Raw genomic sequence first — 21,405 nt, 5'->3', positions numbered from 1 at the left:
CCCCTTCTCCAAGGAGCGTCTACAAGGACCCAGTGTTACTGAGTATCCATTACAGCGCACCAGCGGGTTTTATCGAGAGTCCATCTTTTGTCTCCGGAGAAGTAATGGTCGTTCCAGAATGGCTGAAGGAGCATGTTAGGGCGGGCACGCGTCGTTGGTATGTATATTGGTATGCATAATGCCATGTATATTGGCCGGACTCCCAGCGCTCAAACCCGCGGATAACATATTGCCCCCCGACGATATTTCAGCCGCGCCAGAAGAGGGCAATAAAGTCGACTACCCTCTGGAGAGACCGACGCAGCGGGAATAGAAAATCTGATGGCGGGGGGTATTGGCTGTATTACTCCTGCAGCTACGAGCTGGGCACGCACTTTACTCTCTCTCTCTCTCTCTCTCTCTCTCTCTCTCTCTCTCTCTCTCTCTCTCTCTCTCTCTCTCTCTCGTGGTCTATCACAAGGCCACAACTTGGTGGCTGGTTGTCCTCCTCCTCATCCTCCTCCTCCTCCTCCTCCCCTCCTCTTCCTCGAATGACTGTGGAAGAAGGGAGAAGGAGGAGGGAGAGGGAGATGTGGCAGAGAGAGAGAGAGAGAGAGAGAGAGAGAGAGAGAGAGAGAGAGAGAGAGAGAGAGAGAGAGAGAGAGAGAGAGTGATTGAAACCAACTCATTAACGTTTCATTGAGACAAGATGGAGAGGGGTCGACATGACACTGAGAAGCCGTGTGGCATTTTTGTAGAAACCACTGAGCCTAGTGAGTCTCCCTCTGGTGTAAATGGCGGGTTGGGTCTCCGCTGGGAGGACGCTCATTGGCCGACGGTTATCGGCGGTCGTGCGGCGATTGGCTGCGGGCGCACAACTTGTCGACTTGGACCCACTGCGGGTAAAATATCGACATGATTTTGGCGGGTAATTTGGGTGTGGTGTGGCGCCGCCCGCAGTGCGTTGGACACATAATGAAAGAGGGACCCACCAGACTCCCGCTCGCTCGGCAACACACACACACACACACACACACACACACACACACACACACACACAAATACTCACAAACAAAAATGGCTCCTCTTAGCGACACACACACACACACACACACATACAAACACACACACACAAACAAAAATGGCTCCTCTTAGCGACACACACACACACACACACACGCATACAAACACACACACACAAACAAAAATGGCTCCTCTTAGCGACACACACACATACACACACACACACACACACACACACACACACACACACACACACGTCGTTGACCCCCCCTCCCCACAACTCCCATTTATGTCTCTCCAATAAACTGTCGCTTCTTGACGCTCGTCGTGTCTCCTTGTCGTTCTAAATCACGACGATACTTACGAAGCCTAACTTATTCCCGACCATTGTTTACCTATGAATTATTTTCTTTTTTCGTTTTCCATTTCAGCCAGAAAGCGGCAAAAACGGATCTCATTTTCTTCCAGTGCGTTACCTCACCTTCAACTCTCCTCTGATAGGGATCACTTTACTTTCATCCTTGCCCTAAGGTAAATTACCTTACCCTCATCACTACCCTACAGTATGTCACCTTATCCCTCAGCCCTATCCAGCAATCTCATCATACCGTTCCCTGGCTGCAGCTGCATTATGAATATCCCAGTACGAGGGTACATCACATCCATCCCCGTGATCACCATGTATAATTCCCTTTATTTCCCAGGAGGAATAACCTTCCACCTTTGTGTTCAGATGAATCAATAATAACCGAATCTCATATTTCATGGTTTGTCAAAATCAAACTATAATTTCTTTAATGATAAGTTCGTGTATATATATATATATATATATATATATATATATATATATATATATATATATATATATATATATATAGCTTCGTCTCTTCGATGTATATCAACTATTATATTTCTCTCTTGTGTCTCCCCTGATGATGTGATTATTACACGAAAGTGCACTTGGGAACTTTTCGTGTTTCATTTTCCCCGTGGACTCATAGGAATATATATATATATATATATATATATATATATATATATATATATATATATATATATATATATATATATATATATATCAAAGAGTACAGTTTATCTTGGAGTGCAACAGGGGAAAAATCAGATGTTTTTAATTTTCAGATTTTTCATTTTCTATTCTTCTTCGTCGTGGGGATTTTCTAATCAGTTCTCTTCAAATCTACTTACTGCTCTCGCTCCTTATCGGTTACATCCCATAAGTTGTATAATTCTTCAGAATATTTTGTACTCTTGTGATCGTTTTGGATAGCTCCTCCTCCTCTTCTGAAATTTACCAATCACAGAGGCTGGTGCCAAAGTATGGTCTCATTAGCTCCGCCCCTTTCACTGCTGTCGACCAATTAAACAGGCAGGTCTTTTCACTGATCGAGTTTTCAGGAACCGTTCTTTGCTGATCTCGTGCGGGTAAACAAAGGAGGTCGTCGTGGTCCCAGAGGAAAGCAAAAAAGGATAATGAAAAGAAGAGGAAAAGTACAAAAGACACTATCACAAATAGGATGACAAAACCTCCGACCATCTTCTATGAATTTTAATGAATTTCATCTCGAACAGAAAACCTTTTGTCATCTTTCGTTTTCGTTCATGTGATTCATTTCATTTCTGTGTGTGTGACAGCAACAATGATTTGTAAATTCTAAAAATCTCGAGACTTTATGTTTTGTGTTTCTCAACTATCACTTTCGTGGAGGATTCTTGCGGGTCTCCTCTTCCACCGACCCTCTTTCCACTTTTCTGCCGCGTCTTGGGCAAAAATCCCGCCCGTCGGCACTCGCAAGTCGGTATACTCTCTCTCTCTCTCTCTCTCTCTCTCTCTCTCTCTCTCTCTCTCTCTCTCTCTCCCCTTGCCCCCCTTTCTCCCCCTCTATTACCCCGTGGCAGGTCGGTCACAAGGGTCTGCCACCGTGACACCACCCGGGGGGTCAAATTAGGAGCCTATTCAAATCGTCATTTCTGCGTCCCCCTTCCTCCATGTCCACGGCGCCCTTCCACTGGGTACATTCGACGACCGTTCTCCCGCGGGCGAGAGTGTGCGAGAGTGGAAATCCGGTACTGGCCGACCTCTCTGTATGACTAAGGAAGGGCGAAACACCACGAACGAGTGTCTAATTGTCCCCCCCTCTCTCTCTCCCTACCTCGTATGTTCACAGTCAAATTGCATACATGATACAAAATATAATTCTTTTACGGACAGGGGCTCAGTTCGAGGGAAGGGAACTACTAGCGGATTCTGTCGCGTGTGGTGGTCGCAGGAACGAGGCTAGAGGGTTATAGGACAGACAACAGACAGACAGACAGACAGACAGACAGACAGACAGACAGACCTGTACTGCCAGGCGTAATGATGAGAAAGATGTCTTGTCATTCAAACGAACGTGTGAGACTCTGAGTTTTAAGTATGTCTTTTGCTCTCCTCAAGGACGTGCCATCCCAAGCCCTCCTGGTCTCAAGTATCTGTTCAATGTGCGTCGTTCCTCTGTGGCTCTTAATGAACAGAAATAATGATAGATTTACATCAACTCCCATATATATACATATGATTGTAGCTTAAAGACGAATTAACGTAATTCTTAATGTCTCTTTCTGCTAAAACAGAAGCGTTTTTTCTGTGTATTCTACCGCTATTCATCCATGATTTCAAGTCCTTCAGGACATGGAAGGGATTAAGTCCTTGCAGAAGAAACGAAGGAGTTCTAATGACCGTAACCAAGAGTTCATTCATCCTCGTGTGGTAGGTCGACATCCCAAGTAAAAAGAAAGAAATCACGATATCGCCACCGATCTCGTGTAATTAACTTCACGATGACTACGAGAGGCGCCATACAACCATCTCCCTCCGTCCTTCCCTCCCTCCCTCCCACCTCCGTCTCCCTCCCTCCCCTCCTCTTCCGTCTCCCTCCGCCTCTGTTATTAAGCCGGCGGAGCGGAAAGACAACAATAAACAAGGGGACAAACAAGTATAAATCAATAAAAGCGTCTCGTCTTTCCCGGTCACCCGTTGCGCTTCCTACTCCCCTCCGCCCCCACTATCCACCCTTCCTCTTTTTTCCTTTTTCTCTAGCCTTCTAGCATCACCAGACGTCGCGATTTACGAAACCATCGCTTCTGCAGGTAGAACTCCACATATCCTCAATCATCTGCTTCTTCCCACACTCAAAATGAAACGCTGGCTAATACAGCAGCCTTACTATTGCCAACAACGACAAAAAAGATTCTCTTTGGTATATGATTTTCTTTTTTTCTGTATCGTATATGACGAGGGCGACTGCCGCGCCTCTGGCAACGCTTGGCACTCGAGTCAGTGTGGCCAGATCAACTGGTGGTGGTAGTGACCCCCCCCCCCCCCTCCGGCCGGGGGCCCCTCGGTCAGGACGCGCACGATAAACCCGGTACAAGAGGCTGCTAATGTCCAATAATTGGCTGGGATGGGTCGGGATGAGGGTGGCACAATTGGCCCTACCCCCCGCGGGACACGAGGGGAGACAACCGGAATGACGAGATATATATCCGGCCGCCAAGGGGTGCGTTCGACAATGGGTGTTATCAGTGTTGCCAGTTAATAATCTCTTGTAAGTGGAGAGGGGTGAGGGTGAAGACCCCGACCCCCCCCCCCCCTCTACAATCTACACCCCCCCATCCCCATGGGGAGCCGCGAGAGTCAAGAATCACCCCCCCCCCCTCTCCCCTCCTCCTCCCCTTCGTTCCTTATCCTTTTACCCTCTTGTTATGATTAATAACAAGGGGGGGCGCCCGGCCGTTCTGCTAATCCGACTCGTATTCGATTACAAGATTAATGGCAATATAAATATACCAGACGGACGGTCTCCATTTTGCTTCCCTACACGGAACGTATTAGTTCATTAAAACTGTTTAGTCCACACGGTTTGTGGTGATGAGGTGGGTACGGTGACGGAAGGAGAGGAGGTTGGTGGAGGTGGGGAATTTGGTGGAGCTGGGGAGGTTGGTGGTGCTTGGGGAGGTTGGTGGAGCTGGGGAGGTTGGTGGTGCTGGGGAGGTTGGTGGAGCTGGGGAGGTTGGTGGAGCTGGGGAGGTTGGTGGTGCTGGGGAGGTTGGTGGTGCTGGGAGGTTGGTGGAGCTGGGGAGGTGGGTGTAGCTGGGGAAAGTTGGTGTTGCTGGGGAGGTTGGTGGAGCTAGAGAGGTTGGTGGTGCTGGGGAGGTTGGTGGTGCTGGGGAGGTTAGTGGAGCTGGGGAGGTTGGTGGAGCTGGGGGGTTGGTGGTGCTTGGGGAGGTTGGTAGGGCTGGGGAGGTTGGTGGCGCTGGGGAGGTTGGTGGCGCTGGGGAGGTTGGTGGAGCTGGGGAGGTTGGTAGTACTGGGAGGTTGGTGGTGCTTGGGGAGGTTGGTGGAGCTGGGGAGGTGAGTGGTACCGGGGAGGTGGGTGTAGCTGGGGAAGGTTGGTGGTGCTGGGGAGGTTGGTGGTGCTGGGGAGGTTGGTGGAGCTGGGGAGGTGAGTGGTGCTGGGGAGGTGGGTGGAGCTGGGGAAAGTTGGTGGTGCTGGGGAGGTTGTGGAATTGGTAAAAGATGATGTTTTCAAGTATTCAGTCGTTGAGTTTGATGATGGTGAGGGAGAGCTGTTTGCACCAGCTTGCTGGTGGTGGTGAGGGAGATGATGTTGGTGTTAGGGATGCTGATGGTGTAGGCGGTGACTGTGGCTCTGATGTTGCCGGTGTCGAGCGAAATATCTAAGTTCCTCGAATTGTGTGACTTGCCGTAACGCGTCAGATATATTTCGTGGTTACGTGCGAAGTATCTGTCACTGAGAAACAAATGAACACTACCATCTTTTCGTTGCATGTTTAATGAAGATGTTCAACTGTTGTATCACTGGATACTGACGAGAGTGTCATTAGTAGGGTGAAATATACCTATATCTTTATGATCTTTGTCCATTAATTATATTTGTGTTATTCTGTACGTCCTATTTCTGTTGCTTTGTGGATGTAGTTGCAAACACACCTCGCGTTAAATATACGTTCTTGAAAGTTTCAGTCACCTCATAGACACATGGAAACAATAGAGAGACGATGGAGATTAATTTACAATAAATGTAACACATTTATGATAAAGCATAACAGCATGGTATGGCTGGAGTCACCCACACCACAACCTTAATTCTGTGTTGTGGATTTGGTTTTGCATTATTGCCCCCCATCACCCCACTTCTTCCCTCTCTCTACCTTTCTTTATCATCTCTGTCTTCACGTCTCTATTTCCTGTGCTTCTACCTCCTCATCCTTTCCCTTATTCTCTTTCAGCGCTTCCTCCTCATCTTCTTTTCCTCTCCCTCCCCTTGCTACATCCTCCTCCTATCCAATTCTATCCCCCTCACTCTCGCTCCTCCATCTCTCAAACTGACCTCACTGCCACGTATAATCACATATCATTGTATTAGCTTTAAAAACGACGTCACTTTCAACAGAATAGTGGGAGTTCTTCCTCCTGTTTGAGCATTAAAAATCATCAAGTTTCAGGAATCTATGAAACAGGCAGGACCAAAACCTTAAAAAGATCAAGTTACCCTTAAGAAAGCTTTCTCTTGTGATGTTGCCTCTAAAGAAAATGGTATCACCCAATGTTTGGTCTGGCTAACTCAAGCTTTCTGTGCCACGCTCTCTACTCGAATATTCGACATCATACGTGCTGATTTGTTGAGTGGGGGAGTACTATGACAAGTAACTATCACAAGAAAGGAAAATAGACCACAAGAAACTTTTCAGTATGTCGCCATCTTTCAGAGATTACTGACTTGAAAATGAAGACCTGCTTTTGCATAAATACAATAGGATTTCCATGTGAATTCTGCTTGAAATAATAATCGATCATTATTCAAATCTGCAGACATTACGGTGCCTCGTTGTTGTAAATCTCTTAGAGAGAGAGAGAGAGAGAGAGAGAGAGAGAGAGAGAGAGAGAGAGAGAGAGAGAGAGAGAGAGAGAGAGAGAGAGAAACAAATGTCAGCAAAGTCTCTTATCAAATGATGTCTGGCAGAAGAGATGAATGAATTCCTTTTAACAAATCAGCTCAGAAATTCTTCATAAAGAAAATGAAAAGCGTCATAGTCCCACCGTCTTCCCTGTTCCTCTCAGTCTCCCTATTATCACTGCTTTCGTGTAATCGTTGCTGAAGGACGACCATTTCACAGTGATTACATAATGATCCAACTTCAAAAAGAAAATGTTGATGTTATAAACAATAATACACTGTATGCATGCCACATTCATTCTTTATTCATGATTTCGAAGGAGAAAATGTCAACTGATAATGAATATATAACTAAAATCTACAAAATGTAGGACAAGCTAAAGAGACTACAGAATATAGTCGACCTACGCCTTTTACTTCTCACAAATTTAAAATCACACTAATTTACAGCATGGTGTTACTACAGGTGCACATGACAACAACTAACATGATAAAGAAGTCTATGGACTGACAGCGAATCGAACCCACATACTCCAGTTAGAAGGATCATTCATACCCGTCTAGCATTTAGAGTGTGCTAGTTTTACTTCGTTCGTCTGATGACAGTAACATAGCACTGTTAAATGATGTTTTCGTAGATTACATACGTCACCTTATAAGCGTCCGTCACGCAGTTAACAATGAAGATAGACAAAGACCTTTTTTTTTACTGGCCAGAAATGAATTGAAATTTATAATCCTGCCTCAGACATGAAGACGTTAAAACCAAACAGAAGAACGTGTTGAAAAATGCATTCGCTTCGTAAGTGGAATTTACAAGCTGAAGAGCAAGGATGCTTTCCAATGCTGTCTGACATCGTCATTATTATCAAATCATCATCGCAGGCGATTCCCCAAGGGGAATTACAGAGACACTGAAGCACTGCCAAGACTCCCTTGTGTGGAGTATTGCACTCACATCTGGGGTGGTTCTAGCTCTGCATCCTTACTTGACAGAGTCGAGTCGAAAGCGGTCCGACTGGTAAACTCTCCCGAGCTAAGTACAAACTGAAACTTGACCTGCTTGCCCTTTGCCGCAATGCAGGTTCGCTTTCCTTTTTCCTTTTCGCTCCCGAGAACTGGCTGCTCGTGTGTCCCCCACCACTAGCGAGACCACGGAATACTCAACAAGCTGCCACGTTACATGATTGCTATGCGGTTGCTAGCAACTCAAGGGTGAGCCGCTTTGATAACTGTTTCTTTCCTTACAACTCAAAGCTTTGGAACTCTCTACCCTCTCGTGTCTTTCCCAACAACTATTACCTGGCACATTTTAAAAGACCGGTTTTTTTTCACTTCCTCCAAAATTCGTAAATACTTTCCCTTGTCTCTTCTTTTTTCCGTATCATCAACCTCTCTATATTTCAATTAAGGCCCGGCCCTGATGTGGCCTTTTGTCTGTGACTGGAACCTCCAACGTCAAAAAACAAAGTGATCACCACTACTTCTTCCTCAGCAAAGTCTATCGTAATTCAACGAGAGGGCGAGAAACCCAGAGAATACGTGGTATCACTTCGGAGTGTTTCAGTATGCTACATCATTGCGCGGGGCGAGTCAGGAGGAGGTGGCGCGCCTAGGGTGGCGTTGGATCATGTAGATGGAGCTGGGGTCATTGCGACACTGGCCCAGCCACTCCGGTCCGGGAGTCAGTCGCCGAAGCCACGGGAACATTTCCAGGAGCTCCTTCCGGAACTTCTGTATCCTGGCGGTGTAAATGACGGGATTGATGGCCGGCTGGACGTAGGTCCACCACAGTAGCCAGGGATATACCTCATACTGAGCCTCTCCGGCGCAAGTCAGGGACTGGACCAGCTGCGTCAGGTGAAGCGGCGTGCGACACACTACGAACGTGAAGAAGAGGGTCATGATCGTCGTGAGGGTTTGGTTCTTGTAGCGAAGGTTGACGGTGACGAGGGGCCGACTCGGGAGGGTGGTGGAAGGCTTGGGTAGCTCCGTCTCCCGCGCCACCTCGACTAGCTCCGTGTACGACGACCCTCCCTCGCAGGCGCCGCAGTGAACCTTGGCCAAGTTACTCCGGACCTTCCCCAGAATGTTGGTGAAGCAGGAGAACATGATGACCAACGGCAGTAAATACGCCATTAGGAACCTGACGGAGGCGTACACTTTCTCCCCTAGGGGCGTGGGCGTCGTTGGCTGCCACTGGCAGTGCGTGAGGCCCGGGGGCAGCGGCAGGTCGCTATAACCACCCACGCCCAGAAAAGGCAGGGCGGCCACGCACGCACTCACCACCCACGACACCACGATGACCCAGTAGGCGAGGACGACGGTGAGACGATCCTGCCGGCGGACGATGATGATGTATCGGTCCACGCAGATGACGGTGAGGATAGCCACGCCTTCTGTTTGTACCACGTTCATCAAGAAGGCGTGGGCATGACAGAGGGGCGCCGGGAGAAGCCAGCCACGCCCTATGAGGGACACCAGGTCGAGGGGCAGGAGAAGCACCGTAGCCAGGGTATCACAGAGGGCCACCGTTGCCAGCAGGATGTTGATGGCAGAGCGCATGGCTGGCGAACAACACACCAGCGCCACTACCACCCCGTTGCCCACGCCTCCGACCAAGGCCATCACCACGCCCACGCCGCCGAGGATCACTTGCTCACCCACGTCTACAGCGTCCTCCCAGCTCTGCTCGCTCGTGACGTTCACCTCCCGAGTCTCCATGGGCACCCAGGCTGACGAGAATATCCCACACTAAACCACTCTGCACTACACCCCCGAGCTCCTCTCCACATCTGACACAGTGGCACTTCACAGGGTCTTCTGGTGCTCCTCTGACAACGGGGGACCGAACCCATCTTCCGCCGTCCACACTACATTAACTACTGGAAGGCACACATAGTGAGGACTGACCCTCATTCAAACTCCTTTACCACATGCCTCCTTACAGTTATCGGCGCGTCTTAAGCTACATTCTCATGTAGTTCAATAGACGAAGTGATGCTGTACAGATCACTTCTAGCCGATCGGGTTCAATTACCGGTAATTCCTCGACTATAGCCAAGTGTAGGAGGTCCTTTCACAGAGTCTATCTTCTCGTCAGTAGCAATGGTCGTATACTGGGTCTTCAACGGCGCCCCTTGACCCTCGTCTCTGACTTAGTTGGGTCTCCTAATTTATAAGTCCGCCTGGAAGAAGAAATTGATACAGAAAATATCAGTAATGAGGTTAAATCCCTTCCGTGTTATAAAAAGAGGGCATCTTAAACGCTACAAGAGCACTGATTAGGTGTTCTAGATGTACATTATCTGAGGAGTCTACTGTAATTTTCTGTTTGGAATATGTACTTATCTCTGCTCGTAACACAGTTCCCTATCCACATCCAGGCCCTTCCAACCTTTCCATGGTTTACCCCGGACGCATTACATGTCCTGGTTCAGTCCATTTACAGCACGTCGACCCCTTATAGATGACTGTGGTACGAGCAGAGATAAGTACATATTCCAAACAGAAAATTACATTAAACTTTCTATGTACCTAATGAGGCGCAGATAATGTCAGTCGAGGATTTGAAGAGAAATGTATACATCAAGTCTGTTCTTAAACGTATCTATGGTACTACTGCTTTCAACTAATTCAATGGGTAAATAATTTTCCTGTAACTGAAAGTCTTCCCCTATTTTTTCCCCTCGCACTATGTAACCGAGCGAAAGTTATCAGGAAGTTCGAGCTTCAACAAAATCGATGACGTTGCGCTGTCGGGTCAAAACCGAAGAATAAGGAGCACAGTCAAGCGAAATGAGCAAGGCCAATACGGCTCTGAATAGATGAACGACTACATGCGTGAATGAATGAAAGAATGAGAGGAAACTCTCTCTCTCTCTCTCTCTCTCTCTCTCTCTCTCTCTCTCTCTCTCTCTCTCTCTCTCTCTCTCTCTCTCTCTCTATCTCTATCTATCTATCTATCTATCTATCTATCTCTGTACAGGGTGACTAGAGGAGAGGAAGAAGAGGTTCGGACAGGGGAAGGGAACAGCTTCGAATGGAAGGGAAGAGTGAACTGTGCACACACACGTCTGGTGTGTATGTTTTCTCGATGCACGTGGGTGATTATTTGGTAAGAGTGTCCTTGGTGTCTCTAATTATATAATACCTCCCCCCCTCGGCAGACTTGGTGTGTGTGTGTGTGTGTGTGTGTGTGTGTGTGTGTGTGTGTGTGTGTGTGTGTGTGTGTGTGTGTGTGTGTGTGTGCTGTATCTTTGGTTTGATGAGTCATTAAACGAAGAAGACATTCTACAGCAATCATTGGAAGGCCCTAAGAACATTTTTTTTTGGGGGGGATGTCCCCTCCTCCTGACTATATCTCAAAAATGTTCATTACCCTCCCGTGTGCATCTCACATGCAATAAAACAAATTCACCAAGAAAATTAGTAGAACATGAAGTAAATATCTTTTTTTCTCTATCGCCAGATGTCTTATTTCTACGACCTGCGACGCCTTGCCGCTTCTTCCTTCAGACGTTCATGACATGAAAAAAAAATGATTAAATACATGTGAAAATATAGATACTATACCTGATGATGATACTAGTGTTGATAATATCAGCTACTGGTCGGCACGAAGATAGACTAGGGGGACAAGGGGGGACGATTACAGATACTCATCCTAACACCCCCAGACCAACCCCCCCCCCCCCACACACACACACACACCACACACAGACACAACAACAACACACACACACACACACACACACACACACACACACAACACACACACACACACACACACACACACACACACACACACACACAACACACACAGACACACACACACAACACACACAGACACACACACACACACAGACACACACACACACAACAACACACACAGACACACACATAAACAACACACACAGACATACACACACATCACAACACACACAGACACATACACAACATACACACATACACAGCACAACACACACACACACACACACACACACACACACACACACACACACACACACACAACACAACACACACACACACACACACACACACACACACAAAGGGTTACCTTGGTAACCGTGACTCACCCGCTGAGCCGCGAGGTAACAGGTGGTGGTTCCCTTCACGAAGCTCTCGCGCAAAGATATAAATACGCCTCCTTCACTGACTTTCAAAATACGCAACGGACTCCCCCAGATGGAGAGAGAGGGGGGGTTTGTCTGTGATGAGTGTGTGGTGCGGTGAGGGCGAGCGCGGTGAACGGCAGAGTGAGTGAGGAGGGAGTGTTCGTGAGTGCGGTCGTGTCTGTGCGTGTGTCTATCAGTGTGGGGTGAGGATGCGTGTGTGTGGCGTGGACGGTAATGGAGTAGGAGGAGGTGGCGGCTCTGAGGCAGCAGCCACCAGCGTTACCTGGCAGGTGGTTACCACGGTGACACGACGACAACGAAGACCTTGCGCATGCGTCGAGGGCATCCTCTCTCTCTCTCTCTCTCTCTCTCTCTCTCTCTCTCTCTCTCTCTCTCTCTCTCTCTCTCTCTGCCGAAACTGGTCACGACAAACCATACATTCCTCTCAACGCCGATGATGACTAGCAAATTAACTGAACGTACGAACCTTTTTTTTCTTTTTTATTATTCATTTCTCTTTTCTATCAGAATTTCTTACATTTTCATTTTCCAGTTTTTAATTTTCCTCTGTAACTCCAGCGCCTCAACGTATTCAAGGATACAGAGTCCAATCACGGTTGATATTTTCCCACCCAAACCACCTTCACCACGTCATGTGCACTACGGTCTAATCACTATCGTGTTTCCGAAGGCCGGAGAAAAAATGCTGTAAGGATGAAGTTCGACCCCGGGTAAACGTAAGGCAGTAAGGATGGGTCACTGTGAAAGTAGGTGTTAACAATGGGTCAGTGTGAAGGTAGGGATCGATATGATTATCAATCTAGCAGGAAACAAGCTGTGTGTGTGTGTGTGTGTGTGTGTGTGTGTGTGTGTGTGTGTGTGTGTGTGTGTGAAGGAACTGGAAATCGACCTTGCCCTCAGCCTACTGCCGGAGTCCCACAGGATGAGAATGATAAATGAGACCATCTGTTGGCCAGCAAACATTGTTCAGGATGCTGTTCACATCACATTTAAAAGGCCAAAATCAAAACAGGCTTCTCAAGTTTGATCATCGCCCCTAAGGAAGTACAAAGAACTGCTAGAGAAGGTCTACAGGAGAGCAACAAAGATGGTACAAGAATTAAGATTACTGAGTTACAGGGTAAGGGTTAGAAATTTTAGATCTGCCGACCTTGGAAGAGACAAGCGTGAAGGGTGACCACCAGTGAACAGTTCTTCGACTGATGGGCGGATGGTACAACAGGTAAACGTAAACATGAAGGAAGGAACTTGTTAAACAGAATAAGTAAGGAAGTATTTCCGTTGCATAAGAGTGGTGGATGAATGGAACAGAATGACTGAAGACATCATTAACGCACACACGAGTGTAGAACTTCCTCTCCCGTATAGTACAAATAGGTAATTACACACGTACCTACTCACTTGCTACGCCAGTTGGATACATAACTGTACTATGAAGCAAAACCTCAGGTGGAAAGTGTCGAAGCTACTGAGTCTATATCTTCTGAAGTGCCAGTAAATGCAGTCTCTTCCGTTCATATCAACCACTAAGATCCATTAGTCCTCAAAACATGGAAAAAAGAAAATTGATAAGGGTTGATTAAATCCACTAGAATCTTCTCTTATCTTTTTTTTATTTTAAGAAAATGGTCGCATTAACAACTTATATAAAACATCTACACCATACTGTCCTATCCTACCGTGGAAGCATGTTCACCTAGGTACAGGGTTTGTTCTTATGCAGTACGTCAAATAAGTGTTTTAGAGCTGTGGACGGTCATTTGATAGAGAATGACTTAATATGTTGCCTCCTTCATTCGCAGGCCCTTGAAAATCAATTACTTAAATAAACTACCAATTTGATGGTTTCCCTTACCATGCAAGAGAACAGAACTCGAGAATAACAAACAGCGAACGATGGAAACCAATAAAAGTCCTCCAAAGTATAATTCCTCGACATACGTGTCTCCAAAAATCATGTATCCTCAAAATACTTTTAAATGGTGATACGAAACTCTGCACACAAGGGAAGGCAGTTAGGCCACCTTAGCAGTCATTAACTTTATCAAGTGGTAGAAAAATGGGGGGGGGGGGAAAGATACATATTACGATGATTTTGAGAGAGGTTATCAGGGGGAAGGGGAGGGGAAAGTACAATACATTCTTCTCGATCACTTGAAGATGGATCACAAAAGAGAAAACTTATGAGACTTGAAAACTGCAACAGGATCACGGCACCTCTACGATAGCCGTGTGGTGCTGGCTAGTGAGGAGGACCGGGACTTCTAAGTTGGAAGACGCCCTCAGAGCAGGTCAGTGACTATGTCTAGTGTGGCTTTACACCCACACGACGTTCTCTCCTGAGGACAATCCTTATCTGGAAGGCATCCAGTCGTCTTTAAAAACCTCTCAGGTGATTCTACAAAGGGATAATCGTCGGGCAATCTCCTGGTGCTGGGAATATCACGTCTCACCAGACGCTGAGGTAGGAAAACAGAAAGTCATGTGAATGCAAAGTGGTGTGTGGGAGGCACAAACGACTAGCCAAACTCACATTGTATGAGATCTTTTTGTTTTCTTTAACGTTACAGGTTCGGGTCACGGACTTAAGTCCCACATCAAGGCCGGGCCTTAACTGAAATATAGAGATGTTTAGGAAGGGGAAAAAGAAGAGACGAGGGAAAGTACCTTACAAATTCTGCAGGAGGTGAAAAACCTCCTGTCTATTAAAATGCGTCAGGTCATAGTTACTGGGAAAGACTTGAGAGAAGGGGTGGAGAGTTCCAAGGCTTCGAGGCGTAGGGAAAGAAACAGTTATCAAAACGGTGTTTGGTGCACACCATCCTAGCTGGTGTCGAATGAGCAAAGAGAAATACGGACTCACGAATAATGAAGAATACAGACGAGCTAAGTTTTCTGAATATTATGAGACTCATGAGCAATCACCCCAAAACCTGCCCGAGACCACCTCAGTGTGAGAACACCTCAGCTGCAGAACACTGATGTGCCGTCTTTAAAAGCTGAGTGAGAGTGAGTGAGTGAGACAGAGTTAAGCTTTCTAAACAATCGCGCACGAATCTAGATTATCTCAGATGTGTACATAATACGCCTCAGGTCTTGGCTAAGCCGCGGGCATCAAAGGAAATTAAAGTTGGCCATCGTAACAAGTCAGAATGATGGCCGCATGTGGAGAGAGACGTGGTTGAGTCATGAAGGCTGGCGTACTGTGTCCGCCATGAGAGATGTGTGTCACCAACATAAGACCACGATCCCCTCCACCTCGAACCCCCGGAAGGATGTGCTCGCGTTATTGGTCGTTGGGTTATGAAGATGATTCCATTTTCACGTGTTGACGATAGTTCTACTTGTGGCATTCCGGTACCAAAGTTGGTCTTCACACTCTTTTCCAACCCTTTTGTGGTTTCCTGGGAAAGAAAAAAAAAGATAAACTAGAACAATGCAAATGACCAGCAATTCTTAACAATGTATTCTAAATATTATCATCATATACAGAGAAGTTCTTGAACATGTATTCCATATATTCTCATTACATATACAGACACACGTATATATTGCATTAGAAGACACTTAACATTCACATCTTTCTTAATACACTAGACAGGTTCAGATACTTTTCCCCAGAATGTGTCATCTGTGTATCTTGAGGTTGACAGAGCCAAGGGCCCTTCTATATGGTGTACATAAATGTTTATAAAGCAAGGGTCTTCTGCTCTCGAACGGAGAAGGTAAAAGTGACTTTCTAAGCTCAAAGGTGTTCTGCTCTCCTGTTCTATCATAGAAACGATAGGCAGACTACAGCTGCAATCGTAGCAGTGGCAACAGGAGCAGCATCGGGAGCAGTAACAGCAGCAGCAGCTCTGGCAGCAGCAGCAGCGATATCGGGACAGTATCGATCGGAGATAAGCTAATGAGTTGCCCCCTTCCTACTACCCTTTGCAGCCGGCTGATCCGAGGTCCTCTGTGGCACACATGCAGTAGATCATCACGCCCTCACCTGCCTGCCCTTAGTTTAGCATACCAGCAGCAAATTGTGTGTGTGTGTGTGTGTGTGTGTGTGTGTGTGTGTGTGTGTGTTGTGTGTGTGTGTGTGTGTGTGTGTGTCTAGACGCATGTATACGTGTACGAATGAATGACACTGTTTTACGCGAGCTTGAATAATATCAAGTGGTTTACATCTCTATCATCGGACACTTTCATTAGAAAACGTATGGAATACAAAAACCACTTCACAAACGTCGCTTGCATTGAAAACTCAAGGTGATACGAATATGTTGATGTTGAACGAGAGATTACCAGGCGAGTGATGCAAGGCGAGAACACATGCGCAGGGAAAATGATTATAAGCGTCTCGTATACTAAAGAGAACTGATGCAAGGTGCTCATCCACGCCAGCAATACATACGTACTTGTTTAGTGCAAGAGGATGAGCTCAGCTCGGGTTATTCCTGGATAATCATCTTATTTTTCATCAGGCTTTGTGACCTCAGGATCACACAGTAATGGGTTCTAGATAATGACAAGGAGTGGGAACGGACTCACTTGGGATTGGACTCATTGTTGAAACAAGAAAGGGAAGTGATTCTCTCTCTCATTAGACAAGGAAGAAAACAATGGCCTCTGCAGTAGGACAAGTTGGAGTAATCTTTCCGAGAGACAGACATATACGTGAGATTGACTGAGGAATGTCGTCAGGAACTCATTACGCCGCTTACGCTGGTCAGTCTCACTCATCTTCATCTGTTTCTGAGACACGATTGTGCGCGTTTAACGAGCCAGCACTAAAGATAATCTGATGAAATTGCGTCAAGATAAAGGTCCATGATAAGCTTGGCATTCTGTGCACGACAAATTTTGCTAGACATCGTACGGAAAAATAGATATAGAAAAAAAAAAGAGATAAAGATATGAGTACCCGCCCACCTCAGCTGTCGAGGGAGAAAAAATTAACATAATCATGAAAACGCTCTAGTTAATGATGACTGCAGAGCCTGTGATGAATAGTTGCCTGGAGGGGAAGGAAGAGGGTGGAGGAGGAGGAGGAGGAGGAGGAGGAGGAGGAGGAGGAGGAGGAGGAGGAGGAGGAGGAGGAGGAGGCCACTCACACCGCGCGAGGGGTAACTGTAACCTTCTATCATCAGGAGGTAACGATACCTGCAAGAGAGCTTCTCTTGGGACTTGCTATACTGCTGGGAGGAGAGGGCCATAGTGCCGGAGAAGAGGAGCTTGGCAGCACCTCGACACGTCTGCTGTACCCCTCGCTCCATCGTCCGGTCGTCGCAGACGGAGAAGAGGCACGTCCGCAGCTTGTTGTCGCAGTCCCGCTTATTGGAGCCGCAGGAGGCGCTGTAGCAGGTGTCGTGGGTCCCGCAGCAGTCCGTCAGCCGCGAGACGGGCAAGGATTCATCGCGGATGTGGAGGCCCAGGGCGCCACAGCCATTGAAGCTGGGGGCTGTGGTGTCCAATAGCGAGTCCACCTATGAAGGAGAGGAAAGGTAGTCGCTATAGGCAAAGTGTCAGCCAGAAGGTCATATATTCAAGTACCCACACGTAAATCTAACCCTGTAAGATCAGGTATAATCACTGAAAAGATCGTGTATTAACCTACCACTATAACTAAAGCTAAGGTAATAAAAGCATTAGATGGGTTAGGTATCAAGATTACTAAATATTACACAGACGAATAATTGGAGAGAATCAGATCATATTCAAAGACGTCGACACTCGCGAGCGAGTGAAGTGTGTCTACCTCCACGTTATCAACCACCAACATGTTCACTACGGAAAAAGAAATCATCAGACTCACCTTCCCTATACACTCGATAAAGCTACTGTCACCCGATCCTTACGGGTCAGGTTAAAAAAAGAAAAAAACTACTAATATCTTCATATTTATCACGACCTATTTACAACTGGCCCTTGCTTCTTCCCATTTCACCCAAGTCTGTATATCACTGGAGGTAGAAAACTATCGTCCAAGAGACAGGCACATCCATCGTCCTGAGTGACGTATTCGTCGCCGTCCAAAAGCCAACTCCAGGACAGCTTACGTGATCCAAGGTGTATTGATCGCCTCGTCCGTCCAGGGAAACCCACCCTTGTAACCTCTTAGATCGAGCGTAAACTTTCACTCCACACTGGCTCTCCCAGGCGCCTTCCTGAATGTTGCATTCAATTCATAACTTTGAATGACAAACTAATGGCAAAAATCGTCAAAGTAAATGGCATTATATTTTCCACAGACTTGGGGGAAGAGAGCGAGATTTAATCATGGATATTTACTCTAGCTCCAGGTATATAACATTACCCCGAGGGCCCCTGTGTGTGTTTTACTAGACGACTGATTTGTTTCCATGGTTACGAAAGGTCAGGGGGCAACCCGTGTCACTGAATCAAAGAGCTCAAAAAAAAGGCCAGAGACTGCAAGCTGTGTGAGCTAAGACGTGGCAGTGTGGAAAGATCATAACATACCAGTGTGAGGGATGGACTGGTATTTGTGAGGGCAGAGGGAGCGTCGACAGCAAGGGAAGGGATCCCCCACATCTCATCTTACCCGTTCCACCGTGAGGACTACCATCACCATCACTCCCTAAGTCACCACCATAGCCACCAGCACCATCTTCTTCCTTCCTCATCACCACAACCATAGCCATCACATTCTTACCACCTCATCACACCCACCACCCTACTTCCAACCATGATGATCACCACTGTACCTCTCCATCCAACCTCCCACCCACCATCCCCGCTACGCCACTTTCCCTCCACCATCACACCGCTACCTAGTCATAATCTCCACAATGCTACTGCCCTCCTAGCATAAACACCACCATCCTACTTCCACAACGTCACTATCAGTGAATACGTTAGTCCAGAGAGTCACCATCACCTTATATCTTTGTCTTTATAGTGAATAACTTAGTCCAAAACCTCACTATCATCCAGTGTTTTCCCGTTAGAGTAGACACATTAGACCAATTGTCTGTCGAGGAGGTGGTGTTGCCACTGCTTGTGAAATCACAAGTGAGAAATTCTAAGAAAAAAAAGAAGAATAATACCTTCCTTCCCTGAAGAGAAGATACGATCTTATCAAATCGTTTCTAAAGAGTCTCAAGTAAAGTTGATAATCTTATTACTATGACACCATACAGTGGACTTGACAACCTTATTACTACGGTGCACTTCAGTGGACTGTATGACTCTATACTAACAATACAGGTGTTCGGAAGCCAGTAGCACATGTTAGTCATCCTACACTTGCTTATACTAATGCGGACAAAGGGCGCAGATGCGCGAGGCGACGGAAATTCATCTTACCTCCTGGGGTGCTGTGGGGTCCTTCCCTGCTTCCTCCGCCGTTTCCCCCTTTGCCAATGCCTCCGTCACCTGTGAGGATGGACGTAGGGCGTTAGAAAATGCGTCACTATCAACACTTGGTGGCAGGCGATAAAGCAACTACAATCAAAATATGTCCATGGTTAAGGCAGTCATCAAAATTCATATGAAACGATAAAGTATTAGTGATCTAATTTTACTGACAGTCTAACATATGCGGAACCGTACACACACACACACACACACACACACACACACACACACACACACATTAGTAGTAGCAGCAGTCGTAGAAGTGACGGTAAAACTAGCAACAATAATGTAGTAGCAGTAGTATTGTAGTAGTATAGTAGTAGTAGTAGTAGTAGTAGTAGTAGTAGTAGTAGTAGTAGTAGTGGTGGTGGTGGTGGTGGTGGTGGTGGTGGTGGTGGTGGTGGTAGTAGTAGTAGTAGTAGTAGTAGTAGTAGTAGTAGTAGTAGTAGTAGTAGTAGTAGTAGTAGTAGTAATAGTAGTAGTAGTAGTAGTAGTAGTAGTAGTATAACAGTAGGAGAAGTAGACCAACATAAACCAAAGCAGAAGCGGTGTTGGCAGTCACAAAAGTTAGAAAGAGAAGAGGACCCTCGATCCGTCCATCATGATCTCTACAACACGAGAGGAGAGTTGCAGCACAACCCTCCTCAAAGATCAGTGGCAGCAGTACTACCATTAGTACCACTACTCCTGCTATCACTACAACTACTTCTACTACTACACTGCTACTGCTCCAGCTACTACTAAATGCCACTACGCTACAAGTACGTCTACCGATACTACTACTACTACTACTACTTCAACCACTACAACAACCCAGTCGTTGATATAATCCCCTACACACACACACACACACACACACACACACACACACACACACACACACACACACACACACTCACACACAAATTTACAGTACCTGAGCCTCGGCGGAGGAGTCCAAAAAGCTGTCGATAGCCCTGATGGCCTTGGAGACCGTGCCAACCCCTTCGACCACGTCGTGCAGGATCCGCCCTCCGGAGATGACAGCGTCGTACAGGGTCCAGAACAGGACGACGGTGTCGGCCGCCGTCGTCGTCGCCGTCAGGAACAGGCACAGGAACGCCCACGGCCGCATCTCCGTCGACGGGACAGGGTCTCCCGAGAAGCTTGGGGGGATCGAGGAGGGCGTCAACCGCGGCGAACCGGAGAGAGACACGAGAGGGACGAATTCCTGCCGAGCACAACGTCGTCTGCTTCTGTCCCTTTGTTACGCAGACATCCCGGTCTCCACTTTACCGTCGAACGTAGGTAAGTCGTGTATCTTCCCGTCAAAAGGACGCGCGTCGTCGCCTCAAAGGAACACCACTGTCAAGACCGTCTCCTCTCTCTCTCTTTTTTTTTCTCTCTAAGGTCAACAACACACCTCGTGAACCAGAGGATCACACACAAGGGAGAACGGAGACTGAATAGTACCCGGAGCGCCAGCAGTGGCGGCGACAGCGAGGAGTGGTGGTAATACCTTCGCCTCCTGGTGAGTAACGTTTGTGTGCCGACGACAGGGGGGTGTAAATGCGGGCACCCCACGTCAGTGCCACGCCACGCCACGCAGGGTGCCACCTACCCATTTATAATCGTCCATGGGCATGCCGCCACCACCTCCGACTTGTCCTCGATTGTCTGTCGAATCCACCGTCTTTTTGGACGGGCACCGCGCATCTTACAGGTACTAACACTGTACTGTTCTCCCTGTATAAATCCCTCCGTTACGTGACACGAGTCTCCTTCCACCAGTGCCACAGGGCCACGTAAGACCATCGCTGCCAAGATCGAGTGCCAAAAGCCGAGAGAAAAAAAATCCAAAAGTCATTCTCCTGTCTTTTTTTTTCCTACATCAAAAAAAAAATAGCTTTTATGAAGTAGAA

At 47.0% G+C, this 21,405-nt stretch overlaps 2 protein-coding genes across 3 annotated transcripts; both read right to left on the bottom strand.

Moving 5' to 3' along the window:
* Positions 1 to 7,273: 7,273 nt before the first annotated feature.
* Positions 7,274 to 13,661, bottom strand: LOC139753795 (probable G-protein coupled receptor 63). 2 transcript variants are annotated; one of them, XM_071670665.1, is made up of 2 exons: positions 13,533 to 13,661; positions 7,274 to 10,168 (listed from the first exon to the last, which is right to left on the bottom strand). In XM_071670665.1, the coding sequence occupies exon 2, from the start codon at positions 9,702 to 9,704 to the stop codon at positions 8,574 to 8,576; it is 1,131 nt and encodes a 376-aa protein (XP_071526766.1). In that variant the 5' UTR covers positions 9,705 to 10,168; positions 13,533 to 13,661; the 3' UTR covers positions 7,274 to 8,573. The 2 variants fall into 2 exon arrangements, with proteins under 2 accessions (XP_071526766.1, XP_071526767.1); XM_071670666.1 differs by lacking the exon at positions 13,533 to 13,661 and adding an exon at positions 12,080 to 13,525.
* A 74-nt stretch (positions 13,662 to 13,735) lies between these two features.
* On the bottom strand, positions 13,736 to 21,279 carry LOC139753796 (uncharacterized). Its single transcript, XM_071670667.1, has 4 exons — positions 20,421 to 21,279; positions 19,454 to 19,522; positions 17,291 to 17,613; positions 13,736 to 15,543 (listed from the first exon to the last, which is right to left on the bottom strand). Exons 1-4 carry the CDS (start codon positions 20,616 to 20,618, stop codon positions 15,513 to 15,515), a joined length of 621 nt encoding a protein of 206 aa, XP_071526768.1. The 5' UTR covers positions 20,619 to 21,279; the 3' UTR covers positions 13,736 to 15,512.
* Between the last annotated feature and the right edge of the window lie 126 nt (positions 21,280 to 21,405).

The sequence above is a fragment of the Panulirus ornatus genome, chromosome 15, assembly GCF_036320965.1.
Source record: "Panulirus ornatus isolate Po-2019 chromosome 15, ASM3632096v1, whole genome shotgun sequence".
NCBI classification, from domain to species: Eukaryota; Metazoa; Arthropoda; class Malacostraca; order Decapoda; family Palinuridae; genus Panulirus; species Panulirus ornatus.
The sequence above is the reverse complement of the archived record's forward strand: the minus strand, read 5'-3'. Positions and strand labels throughout refer to the sequence as shown.

Coding starts and splice junctions, on each gene's coding strand:
- LOC139753795 (XM_071670665.1), bottom strand. CDS start 9,704: ATGGAGACTCGGGAGGTGAACGTCACGAGCGAGCAGAGCTGGGAGGAC.
- LOC139753796 (XM_071670667.1), bottom strand. CDS start 20,618: ATGCGGCCGTGGGCGTTCCTGTGCCTGTTCCTGACGGCGACGACGACG. Junction 19,523..20,420: donor ACTCCTCCGCCGAGGCTCAG/GTACTGTAAATT, acceptor CCATCCTCACAG/GTGACGGAGGCATTGGCAAA. Junction 17,614..19,453: donor ACCCCACAGCACCCCAGGAG/GTAAGATGAATT, acceptor TCTCCTTCATAG/GTGGACTCGCTATTGGACAC.